Here is a 21,140-nt window from a genome sequence, read left to right as displayed (position 1 = left end):
GGCGAAAAAATAAAAGATTCGCCGGCAGAGGCGAATTTCAGCGGCTTTCAGTTTTGTCAACTATTGAAAGAAGAAGAAGATAATAAAATTCAGTGGAGTTGTGCAGGCGTCTTTTTTCTGATAAAAATAAGTGAAAATTGTGTGGAGAATGGATGTAAAAACGGAAAAAATGGACTTTATAGATGCTGTAGTGAAGGAGGAATATGAAATAGAGGAAATGCCAGAAGAAGCAGAGAGTAGGGAATGGGAAACATTGGACGCGTAAGTTAGAATCATCCATATTGACGGCGAAAAATTTGTCTCACCGTCTGTGTTTTTTTTCTTTTTAACAGGAATGCCCTTCCTGCAGAGGCAATCAAAGCTGAACCAGAGGAACCAGAAGATGTAAAGAATGTGATGTTGCTCGATACGAAACCGCAAGGTTTGGATTGCGTTTCGGATCTTGAGCAGAATGGCACACATCAATGTGGCATTTGTGGAAGATCCTTCAAGAATCGATACACACTGAAGAGTCACATGGTCAAGCACCAGAAGAAGAAGGGATTTCCTTGTCCCTATTGCACAAGAGTCATCTTGCAGAAGAAGCGTCTGATGCATCATGTGAAGACCAATCATGAGTGCAGTGTCTGCGGCGCCATGTTCCGGATGAATATTGAACGGACCACTCACATACAGCAAGTTCACTACGGCAGTAGCAGTAGGTAAGTCGATATCGATCCTTTTTAATGATTAAATGAGATTTAATATCGAGGGGTAACTCATTGAAAGAAAATCAAAACCTTTGACCCAGAAACGATTTTCAGAGCCTGAGAGAAAAATTTCTAGAAACGCGAACGCCCATCTAAAAGACATAGAAACACTTTTACGGCGTTATCACACACATTAAAATTTTAATGTGATTCACATTTATTGTCGCTTGTGAGTGTCCAAATATATTATTTGTGTCTTTGAGTCACTTAATATTTGGGGTTTTTCTATTTATTGATAAAGAAGTGGACTTGGCCTGCAAAAATAAGTTTAAATTTACTTAAAGCATATATATTTTTCACATTAAAAAATTAAAGAGAAAATCCCATTAATTTTTCGCATTAATACTATAAATTAATTTATATCAAATTTTGCGGGCCAAGTCTACCTTTTTATCAACAAATAGATCAAATGTTGAATATAAAATGATTCAAACACACAAATTACACATTTGGACTCTCACCAGCGACAATTAACGTGAATCATATTAAATTCTTAATGTGCAAGTGTGATAACACAGTTAGAATCCTGGGAACTTGTTAAAAAAACAGCAACTTTGATAAAACACGAAAACTTTCTAAATGGGAGGGGCCGGATCTGAGAAGAAACACAGGATTCAGTCTAGAATATCCCATTAAAAAAAACACAAAAATATTTATTAATTCGCAGAAACATCTAAGACACGGTGAAATATTTTTTTTTATAAAAAGGAAAATGCATTTATGAGGCATGGAACCTTTTCTCAAAGCGCATTATGTTTCTCAGTCAGAACACGAAATCTTTCTCTAAAAGCATAGAAACATCCGCGAAACACGAAAATGTTTCTAGATTATGCAGAAATATTGCTATGAAATTATAGGGTGGAATCGCCACTTCTCGTCACTGCCCCAGTTTTCGCCACTTATACATATTGCAATCGCTATTTTTTGCGATTTATGAAATAAATGAGCGGCAAAGTTACTCGTATTTTTACTGCTGATACGTATAGAGTCAGGGGGGTGACATTAGCTCTGAAAAACGCGACCAGTTTTAGTATAAATTTTTTCCTGTTTTCGTACGCATTTCACAAGATATCTTCAAAACTACGTAGGTTGTCAATTTAGGGTTTTCGGTTGCCTCTTCTTTATTAAATTGGCTTTTATTTTGTATTAGTATTTTTTGCTAATTCATTCTACAATGACAGAAAACAGCTAATAAACTCAAAAGTTTTTTCGGCTCGCTAGAAACATATGGGAAACATAGGACATGTCATGCCCCTGTATAGAGTCGAAAAACAGTAATTATTCGTTTTTACGATTTTGAGCATTTTTTAGAGCAATATTTTAAGCAAGTGCATCGAATCCAACATTTTTCACCCAATAATATTAAGTGCCATCAAATTTTCATCTAGTCAAATAAGAAAAGAACACCACGGATCGGAATTTTGAGAGACATGCCCCATATTTAATTGAAAATATATGCCCCGAAACATCTTTTTGGTATTTTTGTTTTTGCTAATTAATCTATGAATTATTCATTTAATTTATATCTGTGCATTTGATTTTTAAACATTTACAATAAAGTATTGAAAAATAGGAGTACTCGCAAACTTTCACTCTGTACCTCGGATCGTCACGAATTTAACCAGGTGAACTAATGCATTGTATTCTTGTGAGAGTTAAATGGTAAAAAAGTAGCTAATAATTTTTAAAAAAATAATTTTATTTGAAGCAACGATACGGTATTAATCTGGCGATCCGAGAAACACTGCCGATCGCTGGTACTCTTCCCTTATACCTTTTTGGATAAATAATTTGTCCATTGAATATTTAATTAGACTTGTGGAATAGATAAAATTTGTATTTAGTTAATTAATATTTCATTTTATTTTATTTTTATATAAAAATGAAGCATGGCGAAAAGATGGTAATATTCTGGAATTGATTTTACCACCTGTAGCCATCTCTTATCAATAGGCGACGCTAACTTCACTTTGTAGATTCTCAGTTGTCATATCTGCATGTTTATGCAATATAACTCAAAAAACGCGAAATTCAATAATAAAGTGAGGTGGGGCTCCTTTGAAGTGTGGGGCTAGATTGTTATACGACTTTTTCGCCTATTTCTAAATGAAGCTGGGGTCCTTACCGTGCTGTCACACTAGGATTTTTTCAATTTGTAAATTCAATTTAATTTTCAGATGAATTGTTTCTATGAGTTACTTTGCATTCAAAATCAATTAAATTGATAGATCTTCACTTGCTTGTTTATAAAAGCTAATACTTGGTCCACAAAAATCTGTTTAAATATGTGAAAATATCATAAATGTGGTTGCTCAAATTAATTTAAATTCAGCAAATTAAAATGTTAAAATTGCTCACTAGTTTCAATTTTATTGCAGTTTGGTGTTATCACACTAGAAAATTTTACATTAAGAGTAAAATCACACTGACAACAAAATGCTCGCCATAGCCTCACCGTATGTCGTTAACCCTTTAAGGACGATTGGGTCACCGGTAACCCAAAAATGAAACTTTTCCTACGGTCATCTAAAGTTGTGTTTTGCTCTAAAAAGTCAGAAAAAGTTATTTTTTCTGACCCTCGATTTTTGACCTTCTCGTCCTTAAAGGGTTAATTTACGCATTTTCATTGCAATTTTTACGCAAATTTTCCATTATCGTATTACCTTATCTCATACACGTTGCCACTAGGTGAATATAATATGAGAAAATTGAAGAAATAAAACGAAAATGCGATAAACGATTAATTTATCGTACAGTTTTTTTTTCTTAATGTTTATTGAATTTTCGTTCCATTTCCAAGTGGCGATTTTTTTGAAAAAATAATAATTTTCTCCGGATGACTTCGGAGTAATTTAAAGAGCTGCTTTAAATCGTAGGGCCTTATTTACAAAAGAAGACTACGAAAATGAGAGAGCCAATATTAGGTGAGATTCTTAACAATCTCACCTACTATAATCCTACCAAAATTTCATGTCATCCGATCGAGCTCAAACTTGGCCAAAAATGTGTTTCATCTCTTCCTGTTCACGAATATATATGTGGCTAATTTACGTTCCCGGCCGTCCGGCCGGCCGCTCTTTGGAGCTTAATAGCTTCCGATCTATGAAAGGTATCGACTTGCGGCTTCCGCCAAAGAGTATATATCGGCTGAAAATTGTAACTTGGTGCATTGACCCCTAAATCCCCCCCCCATCCCGCCTTCCGCCATTTTGAATTCCCCCATTTCTTTGTTTTCTCAATAGCTCCGCCCGTGTGGCATCGATCGGGCTCAAATTTTAGTATGTTATAGTTGGGCCTTAGAGCTTTCGATCAATACCAAAATTAAGGACCTCCCTGACCCGAGCTATAGGGGAAACTGGGGTACCATCAAACACGGGGTAGCACCAAACACTATTTTTTATTTCTAAACTACTTGGACTATCTCGACCGTTTCTTCCATGGACAAGCATCCCTATAGTGCCTATAAATTCCTATAGGCCTTGCCCTCAGAAGTCGAATGTCTGATTGAAAAATCGCAGTGTTTGGTGCTACCCCGTGTTTGGTGGTGCCCCAGTTTCCCCTAAGGGTAAAAAAAATTCTTACAATGGCCATAACTCCGGTTCTAATTGTCAGAATTTAAAAAGTGAAGGCGTTTTGGAAAGCTCTCGTGAAATGCCACTTCCCGTTCTAACATCACAAGTTCATAAAACCACCGCTAGGGGTGCTATTATTAAAATGAACATTTTTCAATTTTCTAAATTAAATAACTCAAAAATTCCTTTGTATTTTGAAATTTTAGTATGTTTTAGCCGTTGATTATACCTATCAAACAAAAAAAATACTTAAGTCAATCGATAACCCCTGACCCGAGTTATAAGGGGTCAAATTTCGAATATTGACCGGCCTCTATCTCCGGTTCTAATTAACATAGCGGCCTAAATTTTACCTTTTTGGTTTCGTCTCGATGAGCACTTTCAGATGGAAGTTCAAAAAGTCACCACAGGTGGCGCTGTGATAGCGTCAAAATTCATCGAAATTCAAAGTCACTTTTCTCAAAAACGGCATTGTGCAAGTTAATGAAATTTTAGTATGTTGTATTCCAGTCTAGGACGTTTCCAAAATGGTGCGTATGTGCGCTGTGGTTTCAATAGAACCGGAGATATGAGGGGTCAAATTTCACGAAATTCAAAAAATCATATCTCCGGTTCTATGTGACCGATTTTGATGAATGAGGGCTTAAACGAAAGATCTCACCAAATGCTACAACTTTCTAGAATATTTGAACTTCGTGGGACCAACACCAGGGGCGCCACAGTCGAAAAACCAGTTTCAATATCACATAACCTCAATTATCTCGACACGTGCTTAACCGATTTTGATGATTACTTCGACATAATTGTAGAGAACATTTGTCTCTATATTTCGTCTATACATCATTTTTCGATCAGATAATGCTATCTCTCCGATTTTGTCGTTTAAGTGTGAAAAAATTGATTTTTTCCATAATAACGCTTTGAAACCACTTAGATGCCAATTTGACTGCTTCTACTCGACCAAGATACTTAAAAGAGGTTTTAAATGGAAAGTCTCACAAAATACAACAATTCTTTCATATAGTTGAAGTCGTTGAAGTTCATCAAATGAACTCTTGTGGCGCTCTGGTCGAAAAAACGAGTTCAGAATTCAGACACAATCAACCTCGATTATCTCGGCTTCTGATTAATCGATGAGATCAAGTTCTATGGCAATATTATAGAGAACATTCTGGTCTACATTTCACCCATATATCACTTTTCTGTCAGTTCATCCAAATCCTTGATATTTTGGTTTAAATACAAAATTTGTGTGAAGAATTTCGGTCCGATGGGGTGTAGCAAGAATTGACGGAAACACTAGACCTTTCTTGACTTTCGTAATTTTATTCTTTACGACGTTTCGAGGATGAATGTCCTCTTCATCACGTATCGAATTTCTGTGTCGATCAGTCGAATGGTGAACTTTAAAGTGCAATCTGTGATCCAAGTCCAAAAAAGTGTAACCATTTCCCGCCTGTACGTGATTTTCCCAACAAAATTCGATACTTGATGAAGAGGACATTCATCCTCGAAACGTCGTAAAGAATAAAATTGCGAAAGTCAAGAAAGGTCTAGTGTTTCCGTCAATTCTTGCTACAAAATTTGTATAATTTCACGAATTTGATTCAAGATAACTGAATGGCGTCCCCAACTTCAGCTCTAAATCGAATTTGCATGCATTCCGAGTTAGCTCATGTTAAGAATCTCACCCACATAAACCGGTTAGGATTATCTGTCCCTTTTTGTATTCCCGGCATTTTGTAGTCCGAAATGACAGGATGAACAGCCTCAATTAATTCGGTCACCATTTCATTTGACCACGAAATCTTAGAAGTTTATGAAGGAATATATTAAATGCAGATCGAATACATTTTTGTTTAGCTTTTTTTCTTACTTATCCTCTTCACCGATTTTTTTTAATGTCTTTTATCCTTTCTCGATCGCAATTATAGGTACTGGCACTACTTTTTATCACAATTTATTCACGAATGAACTGGTGGGAAAATTGTGAAGTAGAAACTACCCAAATGACTGCTATAAAGTAGTACCCAGTGTAAATGTATTAAGCAAATTTTACTCATTAATTTGCTCAACCTAGCAGCGAACAAATGCTTTACATAGTGGCGGAAGCATTTTTAGGGATTTTAAAGAGGCCCTATAATACACATGTAAAGCATTTGTTAGCAAATTCTGTAAAACTATAGTAATAAATTCATGTTAACCACAAGAAGTGCATTCATGTAAAGCAGAGGTGTGCAAGAACCGTATGAAATCGAAGAAACGTCAAAAGAAGTTTGTTCTGGTAGCGTTTTGACCATTGACGTACATTTCTCATTAATTTGCTCTTATCAATCGTATTTATCGCTATTTTAATCTATTTAAACCAATTTTTGTGACTCGAATCCACTTTTTTATCACTACATGAATCGATTTCTAAAAGCTCTTGACAAAAAATGCACATTAGGACACATATCACCAACAATTAATGTGAATCACATTAAAATTTTAATGTGAAATTCTCTAGTGCGATAGCACGGTAACGAGTAGCCTTTTGAACCAAATTGTTTTTAAAATTTTATGTGATTTTATAAAATTACGTGAATTGATAAGAAAAACGTGAATTCCTGAGTGAATAACATGCCAAAAGGGAAGAAAAAAAGACCTGAGAAAACTTTTGAAGAGGATAAGTAAGATAATTTAGAAAAAGTGACTCTTTATTTAGGGGATCTAATTTCATTCTTAACTTTATAGAATTTCCTGGTCGCATGAGATGGTGAATGGTCTTATCAAAGCCGTTCGTGGAGAACCAGCGATCTGGGATTATAAGTGCAAAGCCTATAAGGAAAGATCATGCCGATACGATGGGTTTAGAACCATTTGCGAAAAACTGTCCCATCTTTCTCCTGAATTGACTACAGATCTTTGTCGTATTAAGTGGCACAATCTGAAGAGCTATTACCAAGTAATTGTGAATAATGAACAAAAACAGAGTGGAAGTCCATACAAAAAAACCCCAGCATGGATCTATTACAAAGCCATGAGTTTTCTCAAACCAACTCTAGCAATAACTGACACTGAGGAAAATTTCCACTTGACTTCCGAAAATGGCAAGAAACTCCAAGCTCGTTGTATTTCTACTGATACCCAATCGGTGGAACAGCCAGAGGAACAGACAAAGGACCATCCAGTGGGACAGCCAGAGGAACAACCAAAGAAACAGTCAGAGGAACAGACAGAAGAGCATCCAGAGGAACAGCCAGTGAAGCAGCCTGATGGGATTATTAATGAACAAAGCGGGAGTCAAACGGATTCCAGAAGTATTCCAGAATCTTCAAAACAGCAGGCAAATATTAATTATGTACCCCATATTAATCATAATGCCAAGAAGAAGTTTATAGAGGAAAAGAGAGCTCGCCCTGATTGCAATAAACAGATGACTCTATGCGAGAAACGAGCAATGATTTGGGCACAGGAGTTGAATGAGATACAAGATGTCCAATTACGCGGGCAATGCATTATTAAAATCACAGGAATTATCCAGGAGGCACTAATGAAGGATCAAGAGAAGAGACAAAATATTTCGTAAAGGGAGTTTTAGAAAAAGAAAGAAAGAAATTTGATTACTGAATTCTTATTTTAAATTAATTTTCTGTTTTTTTTTTTTTTTTTTAATAAACTTGTTAAAATTGAAAAATAAATAAAATAAATAAACTGCAATATAATCCTCATAGTTATAATAATTTATCAATGAGTCTCTTATTTCTCTTGAATTTTGGGTGTCTTGATTGTTATTATTTAGGGTAAGTGTGCCAAATTCCGGCCAGCTTGCAATTTCGGCCACCTTTTTTGTTCCTCGAATTTCCATTAACTTTTAGATTTTACGTACTCTAGAAGAGATTATACAATGCAAAAGAATAACAAGAAATGTAGCTTCAACAAACTAGATGACGTGAAAAAGATATTGGAAGAATTCCCGAAGGGCAAGGAACTATGAGAATGAAGGTGGCCGAAATAAGGCACCAAAGCTATGTCTATATTTTTATTCATTTTAAAATGTATTAAAAATGATTTTAGAGTAAATAAAGACGGTAAACTCTTTACAAGGTTTCATGAAACACTCTTTAAGAAGAAAGAATAAAAAAAATCAATTTGAATTTAAAATATTACATTTCAAACTTTAGACTTTGACGCTTGCATGCAACTATGCCGAAATTTGGCACACTTACCCTATGTGGTACCAAAATCAATTTTTTTCACACTAAAACGACAAAATCGGACAGATGGCGTTGTCTGAGAAAAAAAATGATGTTTGTACAAAATATGGATAGAAATGTCCTCTATAATTATGCCGAAGTAATCATCAAGATCGGTTAAGCAGGTGTCGAGATAATTGAGGTTATGTGTTATGAAAATTGTTTTTTTTTCGACTGTAGCGCCCCTAGCGTTGGGCCTACGAAGTTCAAATGTTCTAAAAAGTTGTAGCGCTTTGCGAGATCTTAAATTTGCGCGCCCTCACTCATCAAATTTGGTCAAATAGTGTACTTTGACCCCTTATCTTGTATGTGAAATACCTATTAATTGGAAGGAATACACCAAATGATTAGAATGGTATACCCCTTGGGAGTCTTCAATGTGAATGATTACCTAAGAGAGAAGGAATAAAAGCCTTAGTATACGGCCGGAGGACAAAACGGCGCGATCCTCTTCTCTGGTGACACCGGCAGCACATTCACGGATCCCTTTCACAACAGAAGAACACTCGGTATTAATTTTAACACTGTTTTTTTTTATTTTTGCACTTTGCACATTTAGGGTGGAGTAAGTACTTTTGGCCACTTTAAGGTTTCATGTGCTTGTAATTTTTATAATCTTTATTTAAGTAAAATGAATTCTTGTAAAAAGATACCTTAAAGTCGTTTCTTTTTAATAATCCAAGAGAATTCCCAAAATTTTTGGATATTTTAGTGAAAAATTCATTTTATGCAACTAAGGTAAAGTACCCTCGAGTCGACCGGTTCCTTAACTCGGCCAGTTGAAATATTAAACCAATTTGTTAACGTTTTATAGTCAATTTCCACGAAATTTTCATTCATTTACGTTATACATAATATAATAGACCTTATATTGTCAGATCGGTAAGACAATAATTATAGCAAATCTAAGTAAATTGAATAAATAGTCAAACTGGCCGAGTTGAGAAACCGGCCGACTACAGGGGACTTTATCTTATGCATGTTTTAGTACTTTTGGCCACTTTGTAAGCACTTTTGGCCACTTGTTTCTAATAGAATTTTAATAAAATAACAGAAGAAATAGCTATCGAAAACTTTCACAAATACACAGCACAAATCCTATTCTTATTTAACACCAAATAAACACACGACTGTTTGCACATTTTCTATTTGATATAAAAATTAGTCAAAATTCACGATTGTTTTTACTGAAATCCGCGAGGTGCGCCACGTGTAAAATGTATGGGAAAATAATTGGCCAAAAGTACTTACACAGCCGAAAAAATTAAGCTCTTTTAGCCATATCCGATTTTCATTTAATTTGTTAGAAAATCTTATTAAGGATGATATCACAATAAAATTTAGTTAATTAAGAAATGGACTTTCATTGAATTAACATCAAATATTTTCATCAAAAATATGAAATAATGCAAAACAATTTCTCTTAACACTAACAATTTTCTTAAGAATCCCATGTTTTTTTTTAGTGATTGTTTACCTTGTCGAGAATTTCTTTCAATAACTTAGAATTAATCAAGTCGATACAAAATCAAATATGGCTTTCTGATTCGCTAGATTAGAGCTCACGAAATAAGATCCATTTTCCTATTCTAAATAAACTTATAATTGCCTTACAATGTGATTTTACTTTAGGTGGCCAAAAGTGCTTACATGGCCAAAAGGGCTGACTACCCAATTCTGCGGTGAGATTTTTTGCGGAAGTAAGTTTGACAATTTGAAAAATGTTAGGGTTCATTTTTCGAACTTGTTTGCGGTATTCGCCGTACGATAGGTTGGCGCTGATGGCGCTCAGGATTGTTGGTGCCAACATATCTCCGATTCTATTTTAACCACAGCGAACCCACGCCACTTTTTGGAAATTTCGTAGCCTAGACTACAACACTCTTAAAATTTGATTACCTCGCATAATGGCGTTTTTGAGAAAAATGAGTTTGAATTTTGACGCTATCGCAGCGCCACCTGTGGAGACTTTTTGAACTTCCATCTGAAACTGCTGAACCGGAGATAGAGGCCGGTCAATTTTCGAATTTTGACCCCTTATAGCTCGGGTCAGGGGTTATCGATCGACTTAAGTTTTTTGTTTGTTTGAATAGGTACAATCTACGGCTACAACATACTATAATTTGAGTCCGATACACAATGATGTTTTTGAGATATTTAGTTATTTATTAACATTGTTTTTAGTAATAGCGCCCCTACCGGTGGTTTTATGAACTTGCGATGTTAAAAGAGGATGTGACATTTTACGAGGTTTTTCCAAAACTGCTCTCCTGCATAAAGGAGGAACACTTCTTCCTCATCACTGGAATCACACATTTTTCGAAAGTAACAAAATTACAAATTTAATAAAATAACACAACTTGCTATCTCTGCCGCACTATTTAAAATTGAGCAAATTTCTTGCAAGATGTGTCATGGCTGTGAGAATTTTCAAGTAAGTTCTAGAAATCTTAATGCTCAATTGACCCAATTGAGTTTAAAATTAAAACGTGAAGAATCGTAGTGTGATAGTACTTTTTCTAGAATTTACTTGAAAATTATCACAGCCAGGATACATTTTTCAAAATATTTGCTCAATTTTAAATAGTATTAAGTCACTTATTTGTTATGCAGAAGGATCCCCAAAACCACAAGAAAGAGTTGTAGTCAAGGGGTTCATGAAGAGACTCTCATACAGTCTTTTTGAAAATCTGTATGAAGTCAACCAAACTGGAGATTTATGGGCAAAACAATTTTCTTTGAATTGCTGTAGAGGAACTCAGCAAATTACTCCCGAAACTGAAACTTCAATCCCGTACAAGTTTATCACTAATCACTCTACTTATTTTTTTTTTTTGGCTACAAATCGTAATTACGAGTGAATAAATTTAATAAGATAGATAGATAGATAGATATGATTTATTTGGTAAATCGGCTATAAGCCATTTCCACCACAGATGGCAATACATTACAGTAACTTTAAATTCAAAAGTAATATAAAAAAGGTAACATTTCATTCTTAAAGTCTAATTTAACTGAATAGTTTGTTTAAAGTAATAATATAATAAGCATATTAAGAAGTGACTTTACTTAATCTATCTATATGAATAGAAAACTGATCAAACTTCAAGGAAAAAAAAAAATATATATATATATATATGTACATTATTTATAAGAAAAAGAAAAAATAATTAAAGGTAATTGATCCAGATCTTATTTAAATTTTAAAATTTAAACTCCTTACTGCTTGAATTATGCACTTTAAAACTTCTGTGTTAGATCCTCCTAAAATAGATGACATTGACCTGTTTCTTATACGTAAATCATTTCTCAAACTGTTTAACAGAGGACATTCTGAGAGTAAATGTCGCACTGTCAAAATAATGTTGCATATTTCACAAAATGGAGGAGAGGAACTATTCATTAAATAACTATGAGAAAAATTACAGTGACCAATTCTCAGTCTGGTAATTTAATAAGAACAATTTGGTTCAAAGGGCTACTAGTTTAACTGAAATAAAATTGAAATTAATGAGCAATTTTAACATTTTAATATGCTGAATTCCAATTTGAGCAACCACATTTATGCTATTTTAACATATTGAAACAGATTTATGTGGACCAAGTATTAGTTTATGTTAATAAATAAGTAAAAATCTATCATTTTAATCGGTTTTTAATACAAAATAATCCGCAGGAACAATTCATCTGAAAATTAAATTGAATTTACAACTTGAGAAAATCCTAGTGTGATAGCACCGTTATGACTATGGATAGCGATTAAGATTAGACTATAATTATTTTATTTATAACAATAAATAAAATAATTTGGTACTGTGAGATTTCCTAACAGTTTTAGATGGCAGAAGGAAAAGAAAACAAGGAAAAAGTACTATCGAACGTAAAGTCTTGTACTTAGTAGTTATCTTTTACTTTTTGACCATCTGAAACAGTGAGAAAATCTCAAAATTCCAAAATAGACATGATTCCCAATTACCCCATCTTACCCTATTCATCATAATAACATATTATATCGCGAACTACAGTCCCTTCTGAGGTTAACGTGTAGTGGCATAACGCGATTAGTGACAAAAAATTACAGATTTTTGTTTATTATTGCAAGCTGATTTTTTAAAAATCTTTTGTATATCGAGAAAATATTTACAATATTTTCACATTAATCCTTAAAATATTTTTAACACTGATATTGATTTTGCATATATACGGAGAATTGAGGGAGTATTGTGAGTACAGTAGAGCCCCGCTATAGGACATCGCTCTATAGTCCACAATTTATCGACCGTTGATTTCAAAACACTGATTTTAAGTGAGGTTATGTTTTTTAGTACGCGACATGCAATGTTGTCATAATTATTTTAATTATTTTGGCAAACTTTTTTGAGTAGTTGTGATAATTGTGATCGATAATGAAGAGAGCGAGGACAAGTACCACAATCGCAAAGAAAGTGGAAGCCGTCGAGCAAGTTCAATACTAAAAGTCGTTGATAATTTAAAAAAAAAATGACATGGACTATAGTGTGCGACCCAAGTGTCAAATCTGGAACCAAATATGGGCTATAGCGGAGATCTACTGTATAGTAAACGAGGGGTTGTTCTAAACATTAATTTTTATGTCCACACTACTTAGACTTATGTCTACCACATCTTCACTTAGCAAGGACACCTTAATATATAATAGAAGTGTTTATTACTGCCCGAGTTTTCTAATCCTTTCATTCAGTACCTTCTAGATTTGAGAGCTCTCTCCGGTCGAGGTTTTTCCTTTACCGATTCGAAGGTAAATCTGATAGAACTTACCTCAAAACTCGTTCGAAGTTCGAACATTTAAACTGACGAGTTACACAAAAATGAGTAGGTGCATGAAAAGGACATTTATCTTAATAAAATTGCAATTCAAACTTTCTGCAAAAATTCCACAAAACTACACAAAAATTCACTTTTTGCAGCAAACTTTGCACACTGCGTTGTTAACGTTGTTGACGATTGAAGTGTCAAAAATATCGAAATTCGAAATGGAAGAAGAATCAGAGCTAAAGCAGCGAGTATGTGAACTTGTACTTTAGGCTTTCGGTAAATTTTCAAATAGGTTTGGCTTGGCTTTAGTGTGGCTTTGTCTCTTCGAAAGGTTATTACTAAACGGAGCGGAGCCATTATGGATATAAATTTCTCTAGAATGTAGGGGCCATAACTTTACTCTGTATGATAGGCTAGAGACGCTGTAGACAATTTAAATAATCTATTTCTGCGGTATAGAGGCAAATTGTTTCAGTATAGACATAAATTTCTCTAGTGGGTAGACGCCCAAGACACATTTTGACATTGCGTCAATTTTGCGATGTTTACCCTCAGATGTCAAGTGTCGTAAAAAAAGGTTTCAGTGAATTTTAAGTAAATTCCAGTTAAAAAATCTTAGAAAAGTGAAAAAAAAAGATTATTGTGTAGTAGACTCCTGCTTATCCGTTTTTTTTCTGACCAGAAAGCTTACTTTATCTGGATTTTGGATGGTAACTTCATTTAGAAAAGTTGTCGAAATATTTAACGTTTGGTTATGTTTGTTGTATAATGTATGGATCAAATGTGTTTTAGTGGTTTTTTATTTTTTTTTGGCTTTTTGTAAAGTTCATAATGATTGATGCAACTTAGAGAATAACAACTAGGGAAGAGGCAGTTAAAAAGGCAGTTGTGTACGTAAAGTTTTGTTAACAATTATTTGGGTCATGATTAACTTTTTTCTCAAGAAACGAAATAATGTTTAGTGATGAAGTGAAGTGTTAGTGTATGCAAAGATTAATTTTTATTATGAGTGATAAGATAAGTGACTCAATGATTGAATGTCTTAGATACCGATATGAGTGCGAGTGTGACTAGAAAACCCAGGTCCATCTACACGTAGTACCCCAGTGTTTTTAGTGTAAGAAAAAATCATTTTATTATGAAAAGTGATTTTAGATTTTTGACCGAGTGTCCTTAGTCACTGGAAAAAATTAAAGGATAAAATTGATCCAATTTGATCCTTTTGCAAAGGATGTATCAAATAAATATATTCTAAAGCGTGTCCACGACAAAATTGTTCCCAAGAATAATGCTTTTGAAGTCTCCTTTTACGTACATGTTTCATCATTCATCAAGATGCACCCACTAAAGCCAGGCATCATCTTATCGTGAAGCCTTCGAGCTCGTGTTTTTTGGGTGACTGATTTTGTGCATCTGTGCGATGAGGGGCTGCTTGGGCCTTAAAAGTCTTCAGTCCATTCCTCTGTTTGATTTTGTGCACAAGACTGGGAGAACATTTAAGTTTTTTAGCCATATCCCTCACAGATGTCGAAAGACTGTTCTTGTAGCGCATGATCACCTTTTTCTCCAAATCTCGATCTTCAATACCCCGATTTTTTCCACATCCAGGTTTCTAGGCAGTGGTTTTACTGTCGAGGAATCGAAGAATCACCCTCCGGACGGTCTCGCGTGAGGTATTTAGAATTTTCCAAGGTCCGCGTAATTGATTCCAGGATTTTTTATAAACGTGTACACGATCAGTTCCCTTCTCTTTTCCATTATTATTTCGTATCTCAGTGAAAAATGAACAGAATTTGATAAGAGTTTCACCAGAAGAAAGGTAAAAACACGTCTTACAATGTTTACATACAACGAAAATGCGGAGCTAGTGACATGTGTCATAAAAAATATCAAATCATTTGATACAATCTTGATAAGGGGCCTCAGTGGATTAGTGGATAGAGTAGTGGCTCTATGACTGTGAGTTCTTGGGTTCGAGACTAGGCAGCTGCAGAATTTTCAGCTGTTGTATTAGTCTCGAACTCGTCCAGTGAATGAATGAATGCAAAAGTAATGACAATGCATTGACAATGAACCACCTAAAAAGAGAGGTTGGTATAGGAAACAAGTTTCGACATATTCGACAGAGTACAGTCGAAGGTTCTATCCTGGGTCCTTTAATCTTTTCGCTTTTCATTAATGATCTCCCATCTGTACTGCAGGGGTGTTCGTATCACCTTTATGCGGATGACCTGCAGATTTATGTCGCGGGTGATCCCTCAAACCCCTCACAAGCCTTTGAACTTCTGAATTTAAATCTGTCTAAAATTGAGCACTGGTCGTCCACCAACGGACTTCTCTTGAATCCTAAAAAATCACAAGCCTTGATCATTTCTAAAAGGTCTTCCACCATTCCTTACTATCCCTTAGTCCTTCACGGACAAATCATTCCATATGCTGATCAGGTGAAAAACCTTGGGATTGTTTTTAATAAAACACTGTCTCGGTCTGATCATGCTACTTCAATTTGCCGTAAAGTTAATTACTCCCTATACACCCTTCGACGCTACCGGGACATCACCCCCTATGGCACTCGCCTGCTCCTCTCACGAGCGCTGCTTCTCCCTTTTTTCTCTTATGGAGCTGAGCTGTTCTTTTTGGCGGATAGTGAGACGATCCATAGACTGATAATTGCCTTTAATAACTGCATAAGGTACATTTGTGCTCTGGGTCCCCGTGATCACATTACTCCGCATAGGGACGTGTTTGTCGGATGCGACTTGCCATCCTTCCTTCAGATGCGTGCCCTTGTTTACTTGCATCGCCTAATATCGACGGGATCCCCGGAATACCTGGCTCCCCTTTTGATGAGGGGGGGGGGGGGGGGTTCGGCGAGCGTTCGGGGGTTCATTGTGCCAAGGGCGGAGCAGGACACATTTTATAAAACGTTATTCGTCAGGGGAGTTTCATTATATAACTCTCTTCCTCGTGAGGCTCGTATGGCACCACGGGGTATCCAGAGGCACTTCCAGACTGGGCTTGACCAGTGACATTTTTTTTTCTTTCTTAATTCTTTGATTTTCTATCTTTTCTTTTGTTCTTTTTTTCTTTTTTTTGTTTAAAAAATCCTTTATTTTCTATATTTGCTTGCCACGCATTTGTAAGAGGGTTGTACCCTGTTTGTAGTAGTTTTTAAATAAATTGAAATTGAAATTGAATACTACAAATACACATTCACTGCCCAGATCCGCAAACCGAGGCTGGTAGACCGTGATATATAAAGCGGTACTGTGTGTATCAGAACGCACACAGAGCACTGTGATATAGAGCAGGTTTACGGCCTCGAAGGTTAAGATAGAACAGGAGAATGGGGAGTGCATAATGGGCCCAAATAAGTGGGCTGGTTGCAGCGGTTCCGAAAGGAATATAACCGACCCATAGACAAATCTTAATCTGGTACAATCTTAACGTGGACACGCTTTATTATGATAAATGTGCGTTCAAATTTCGAAATTTGATCCATCTTTTACAAAAGGATCAAATTTCGAACAATTTGATCCTTAGTGGCCTAGTTTTTACCCTATAGTTAGATCCTTCGTTTGAACGTATAAAAAAAGTGATTTTGGATGGAAAGGGAAGGTCTGCTGGAAAATGAAAATCATGTCAACGGTCATTAGGCACAGAAGAATTTCGGTTCGACAGAATGTAGCAGGAAATAGACGGAGACACTGAACCTTTCTTGATTTTCACAATTTTATTCTCTACGACGTTTCGAGGATGGATGTCCTCTTCATCAGGTATCGAATATGGCAGGGAAAATCACGTACAGGTGGGAGTTGTTACACTGCACTTGAACTTTGATCACAAATTGATCTGTGATGTTTACCATTCGACTGACCGACACAGAATCAGAATTCTCTACGACGTTTCGAGGATGGATGTCCTCTTCATCAGGTATCGAATATGGCAGGGAAAATCACGTACAGGTGGGAGTTGTTACACTGCACTTGAACTTTGATCACAAATTGATCTGTGATGTTTACCATTCGACTGACCGACACAGAATCAGAATTCTGTGTCGGTCAGTCGAATGGTGAACATCACAGATCAATTTGTGATCAAAGTTCAAGTGCAGTGTAACAACTCCCACCTGTACGTGATTTTCCCTGCCATATTCGATACCTGATGAAGAGGACATCCATCCTCGAAACGTCGTAGAGAATAAAATTGTGAAAATCAAGAAAGGTTCAGTGTCTCCGTCTATTTCCTGTCATTAGGCACGCTTATAGGGGGCCATCCGAAGGTCTCAAGTGTCTCTCTCTGACCGTTTGGCCTTTAGCTCTGGTATCAGCCGGACGGACAAACAGCGTGACACTGGAAAACATGATACGTTTTTGTGAAGTTCCAGCCGTTCTAGCACTAAAAATCGTTAGATTTCAAACGGTCTGACGTTCGTATTTCGGACGACATTTCGGTATAAAATATACTCGGATAAGCAAGAGCCTACTGTAATTCACTATTATTCTTGGTGAAAAATGAGCAAATTTTCTTTCAGATACAGTGATGTAGAAGATTTCTACTACTGGCTTCTATCTCAAGGGGAATCTGCTGAGGATGATATTCCTTCTGCTGATGCAGAAGCACTACGCAGTGCTTCACACTTTCAGGTTGTCCTTCTTCCGCCTGATGATGGAATGGACAGTGACAAGAATACGGATGATAGTGACGAAGAGGGTAATTTCGGTCAATTGGACCGAGGATTATTCAAACAAAACGGAGAACTCTTGATTGCAACTGATCAGGGCAAAATGCAGATTCAGCCTGACAAGCCAAATGATCCAATGGAAGATTGTGGGTATGATCAGGGTAATACATCAAAGGTTTGGAGTAGGAAGGAGTTGCACCGAGAATGGCAGAATTCTTCAATCACAAAAGAGACGCCAAATATTGTGAAAGAAATGATGGAGAAGGATACAACTCCGTTGGAGGTGTTCAAGATGATCTTTGACAGTGAAATTGTGGACAAAATTTGTCATGAGACAGGTAAGAGTGCCAGGCAGTCGGGAGATTTGGCATTTACTGTGTCCCGAGAAGAAATGTACCACTATTTTGGGATTCTGTTGGTTTCTGGCTATGTGAAGGTTCCGGCACACAAGATGTACTTCGAAACGCAGGAGGACACATTGAATCTACTCGTTTCCGGTGCTATGAGTCGCTGTAAGTTCGAAAAAATACATCGACATCTTCATTTCAATGATAACAAAAAAATTGACAAGGAAGATAAGTTACATAAAGTGCGTCCACTAGTGGATCACCTCAATAAGAAGTTTCCGGAGTTGCGAGAACCTTTTGGGAAAGACTTTACCATAGATGAGGCTATAGAACCGTATTATGGAACCAATTCAATGAAACAGTTTATTAATGGAAAGCCAATCTACTATGGATTTAGATTTTGGTGTCTAACTACTTCGGACGGCTATCTTCTACGCTTTGATCCTTACCAAGGAAGATCACATCGTTTCAAGGACGCTTCGTTTGAAACAATGGTGGCGATGCAGTTAGTGAAAGACATTGTGCCAGAACACTCCACAATTTACATGAATAACTTCTTTAGCTCTTTCGAGCTTGCGGAAGTCTTGAACAAGAAGAATATCAACGTCGTTGGTAGTATCCGCGACAACAGATTGAAGGATGCTCCTCTGAAGGATCTGAAGAACGATCCTCCTGGGACTTATGATGTTCTTCAAGATGACGAAGGCATGACATTGATAAGATGGAAGGAACACAGCCAGGTCACTTTGATGTCAAATCTTCAGACTAGTGATACGCTGAGCCTCATCAAATGGAACAGATACTCTCCGAAGGACAAGAGGAAAGTACCTGTTCTACAACCAATGCTCGTCAAAATGTACAATCGGGGCATAAAGGGCGTAGAGATATTTGATAGGCAAAGGGAAGAATACCGGATAACTATGAAAGCTACGAGATGGCATTTCCCAATTTTTCGATTCTGCCTGAATGCAGCAGTAGTCAATGCGTGGCAGATATATCGCTTCAAGGATTCAAAAGTGACTCTTCTCCAATTTATTAGATCGATTACATCAGGAATCCTTATAACCGGAAACCCAATCAAACATTCATTGTATATTCCTAAAACCATGACTTCGAAGGAAATACGTCACGACGGAGCAGGACACATCGTAAAATTTATTGATAAACCAAGGCGATGCAAATTGTGTGGAAAATGTGCGAAATTCGTTTGCATCAAGTGCAACGTTGGACTTCATCCAAAGGATTGTTTCTTGAATTATCACACGCAGTGATGTCTTATTTTGAATTATGTTCCTGAGATTAAATAAAGAGTTTTTTAAAAACTGTTCTGTTGTTTTTGACGCTTGTTAGACAAAGGGTATATCCCTTTAAAAGAATTAAAAGAAAGTCCACTAATCTGCACGGAACATACCAAAATATGTAATTTCCAATATTCCAATCACATTGCTGAAATTTGTTAACTCGAAACTGTATCAAGAAATGCGGAAACGTTTCTGAAATTTAGGAAACTGTTTTCTAAACAGTTGCTAAAGAACAGTTGTTCTTTATTAAGAAAGTGTTGCTATATAAACAAGAAATCACATTCAAGAAACGAGAAAATGCTTATAATTATGCAGAAACGTGTCTAAGACATAGTCAAATGTTCCTATTAAAGCGAAAAACATACTCAAGACATATGAAGGCATTTTATGCCAGAAACTCAGAAACATTTCAATTACCTAGGAATTGTGTAAAAGAAGTATCGAAACGTTTCTATAAACGAGAATAATGTATGAAAGAACACTCGCATCACTCGCATCCAATGATTGTTGAAACGTTGTAATGTTTCTAAAAGCATGAAAACGCATCAAAGAAACACGGAAACGTTTATAGAAACGCGGAAATTATTCTAGAAACGGGGGTGGTAATGTGTTACCTGAATAAAATTATACAAAGATGAGTTATTCGACCTGTCCGGAAGGTTAGAGTACTGCCTCAAATACCTAGATTAAATAATACAAAGAAATGTGATTAGACCTATCCAGAAGGCTTTAGAGGACTGCCTCGAATATCTGGAATAATTAAATATTGAGTACTATCTGGATCGAAAGGCGATTTTTCACTTCACTACTTTTTATTTAACAAATCCAATTCAGAGTCTCTAAATAAATTTCACGGAACAAAACTTTTTCCTTCCTTCTCTCAATCACGGCAAAGAAGAAAAAGAGACTTGTCAAATTTCGCCATACATGAATTCATGATGAATTGATGCGGCGAAATTCGAACATAGAACATCACAAGTGCGATTTAAGTTTCAACTGTGTCGTCCTGCGATGTTCCAGGGGGGATATTTCTAGAAATGCGGAGAAGTTACTGTTTCTAAAACGTGAAAACACACCAAAGGAACGTCTCCGTTTCTAGATGCGTAAACGTTTCTATGTGGAATCGCTTCCAAGAATTGTTGAAATGTTGCTATGTTCCTAAAGTCGCGAAGACGTGCCAAAGAAGCACATACACTTTTCTATTTTATAAGTTAGGATTCCCATCTAAAGACTACAGAAACGTTTATAGAAACGAAGTTACACTTAGAAAAATGGAAGCTGTTTTAGACACTTAGAACGGAATCGCATCTATGAAACATGGAAACATACCCTAAGAACTAGGAACATACCTGAAATGGGGGATATGTATTTCAATGTAATAAAAAACTTTCTTATTTAGGTGGCTACAACATCCTTTCGAGGGACCGGCCTCTTGCACTAACCTCCTCCGGTCCTGGC

At 36.1% G+C, this 21,140-nt stretch overlaps 1 protein-coding gene across 3 annotated transcripts in view; it reads left to right on the top strand.

Annotated features, from left to right (window-relative positions):
- Positions 1-30: 30 nt before the first annotated feature.
- Positions 31-21,140, top strand: part of LOC129807381 (piggyBac transposable element-derived protein 3-like) — a 38,426-nt gene continuing 17,316 nt past the window's right edge. For 2 of the 3 annotated variants that reach the window (XM_055856598.1, XM_055856599.1), the window contains exons 1-2: positions 31-261; positions 333-701. In XM_055856598.1, coding sequence (XP_055712573.1) covers positions 149-261; positions 333-701 — 482 coding nt within the window. In that variant the 5' untranslated portion in view covers positions 31-148. Of the gene's footprint in view, positions 262-332; positions 702-17,884; positions 19,704-21,140 lie in introns of those variants that run through there. The other variant, XM_055856600.1, reaches the window with a different exon arrangement.

This window comes from Phlebotomus papatasi, chromosome 3 (assembly GCF_024763615.1).
Source record: "Phlebotomus papatasi isolate M1 chromosome 3, Ppap_2.1, whole genome shotgun sequence".
Taxonomy (NCBI): domain Eukaryota; kingdom Metazoa; phylum Arthropoda; class Insecta; order Diptera; family Psychodidae; genus Phlebotomus; species Phlebotomus papatasi.
Note: the sequence above shows the minus strand (reverse complement) of the source record. Positions and strands in the feature narration are given on the sequence as shown.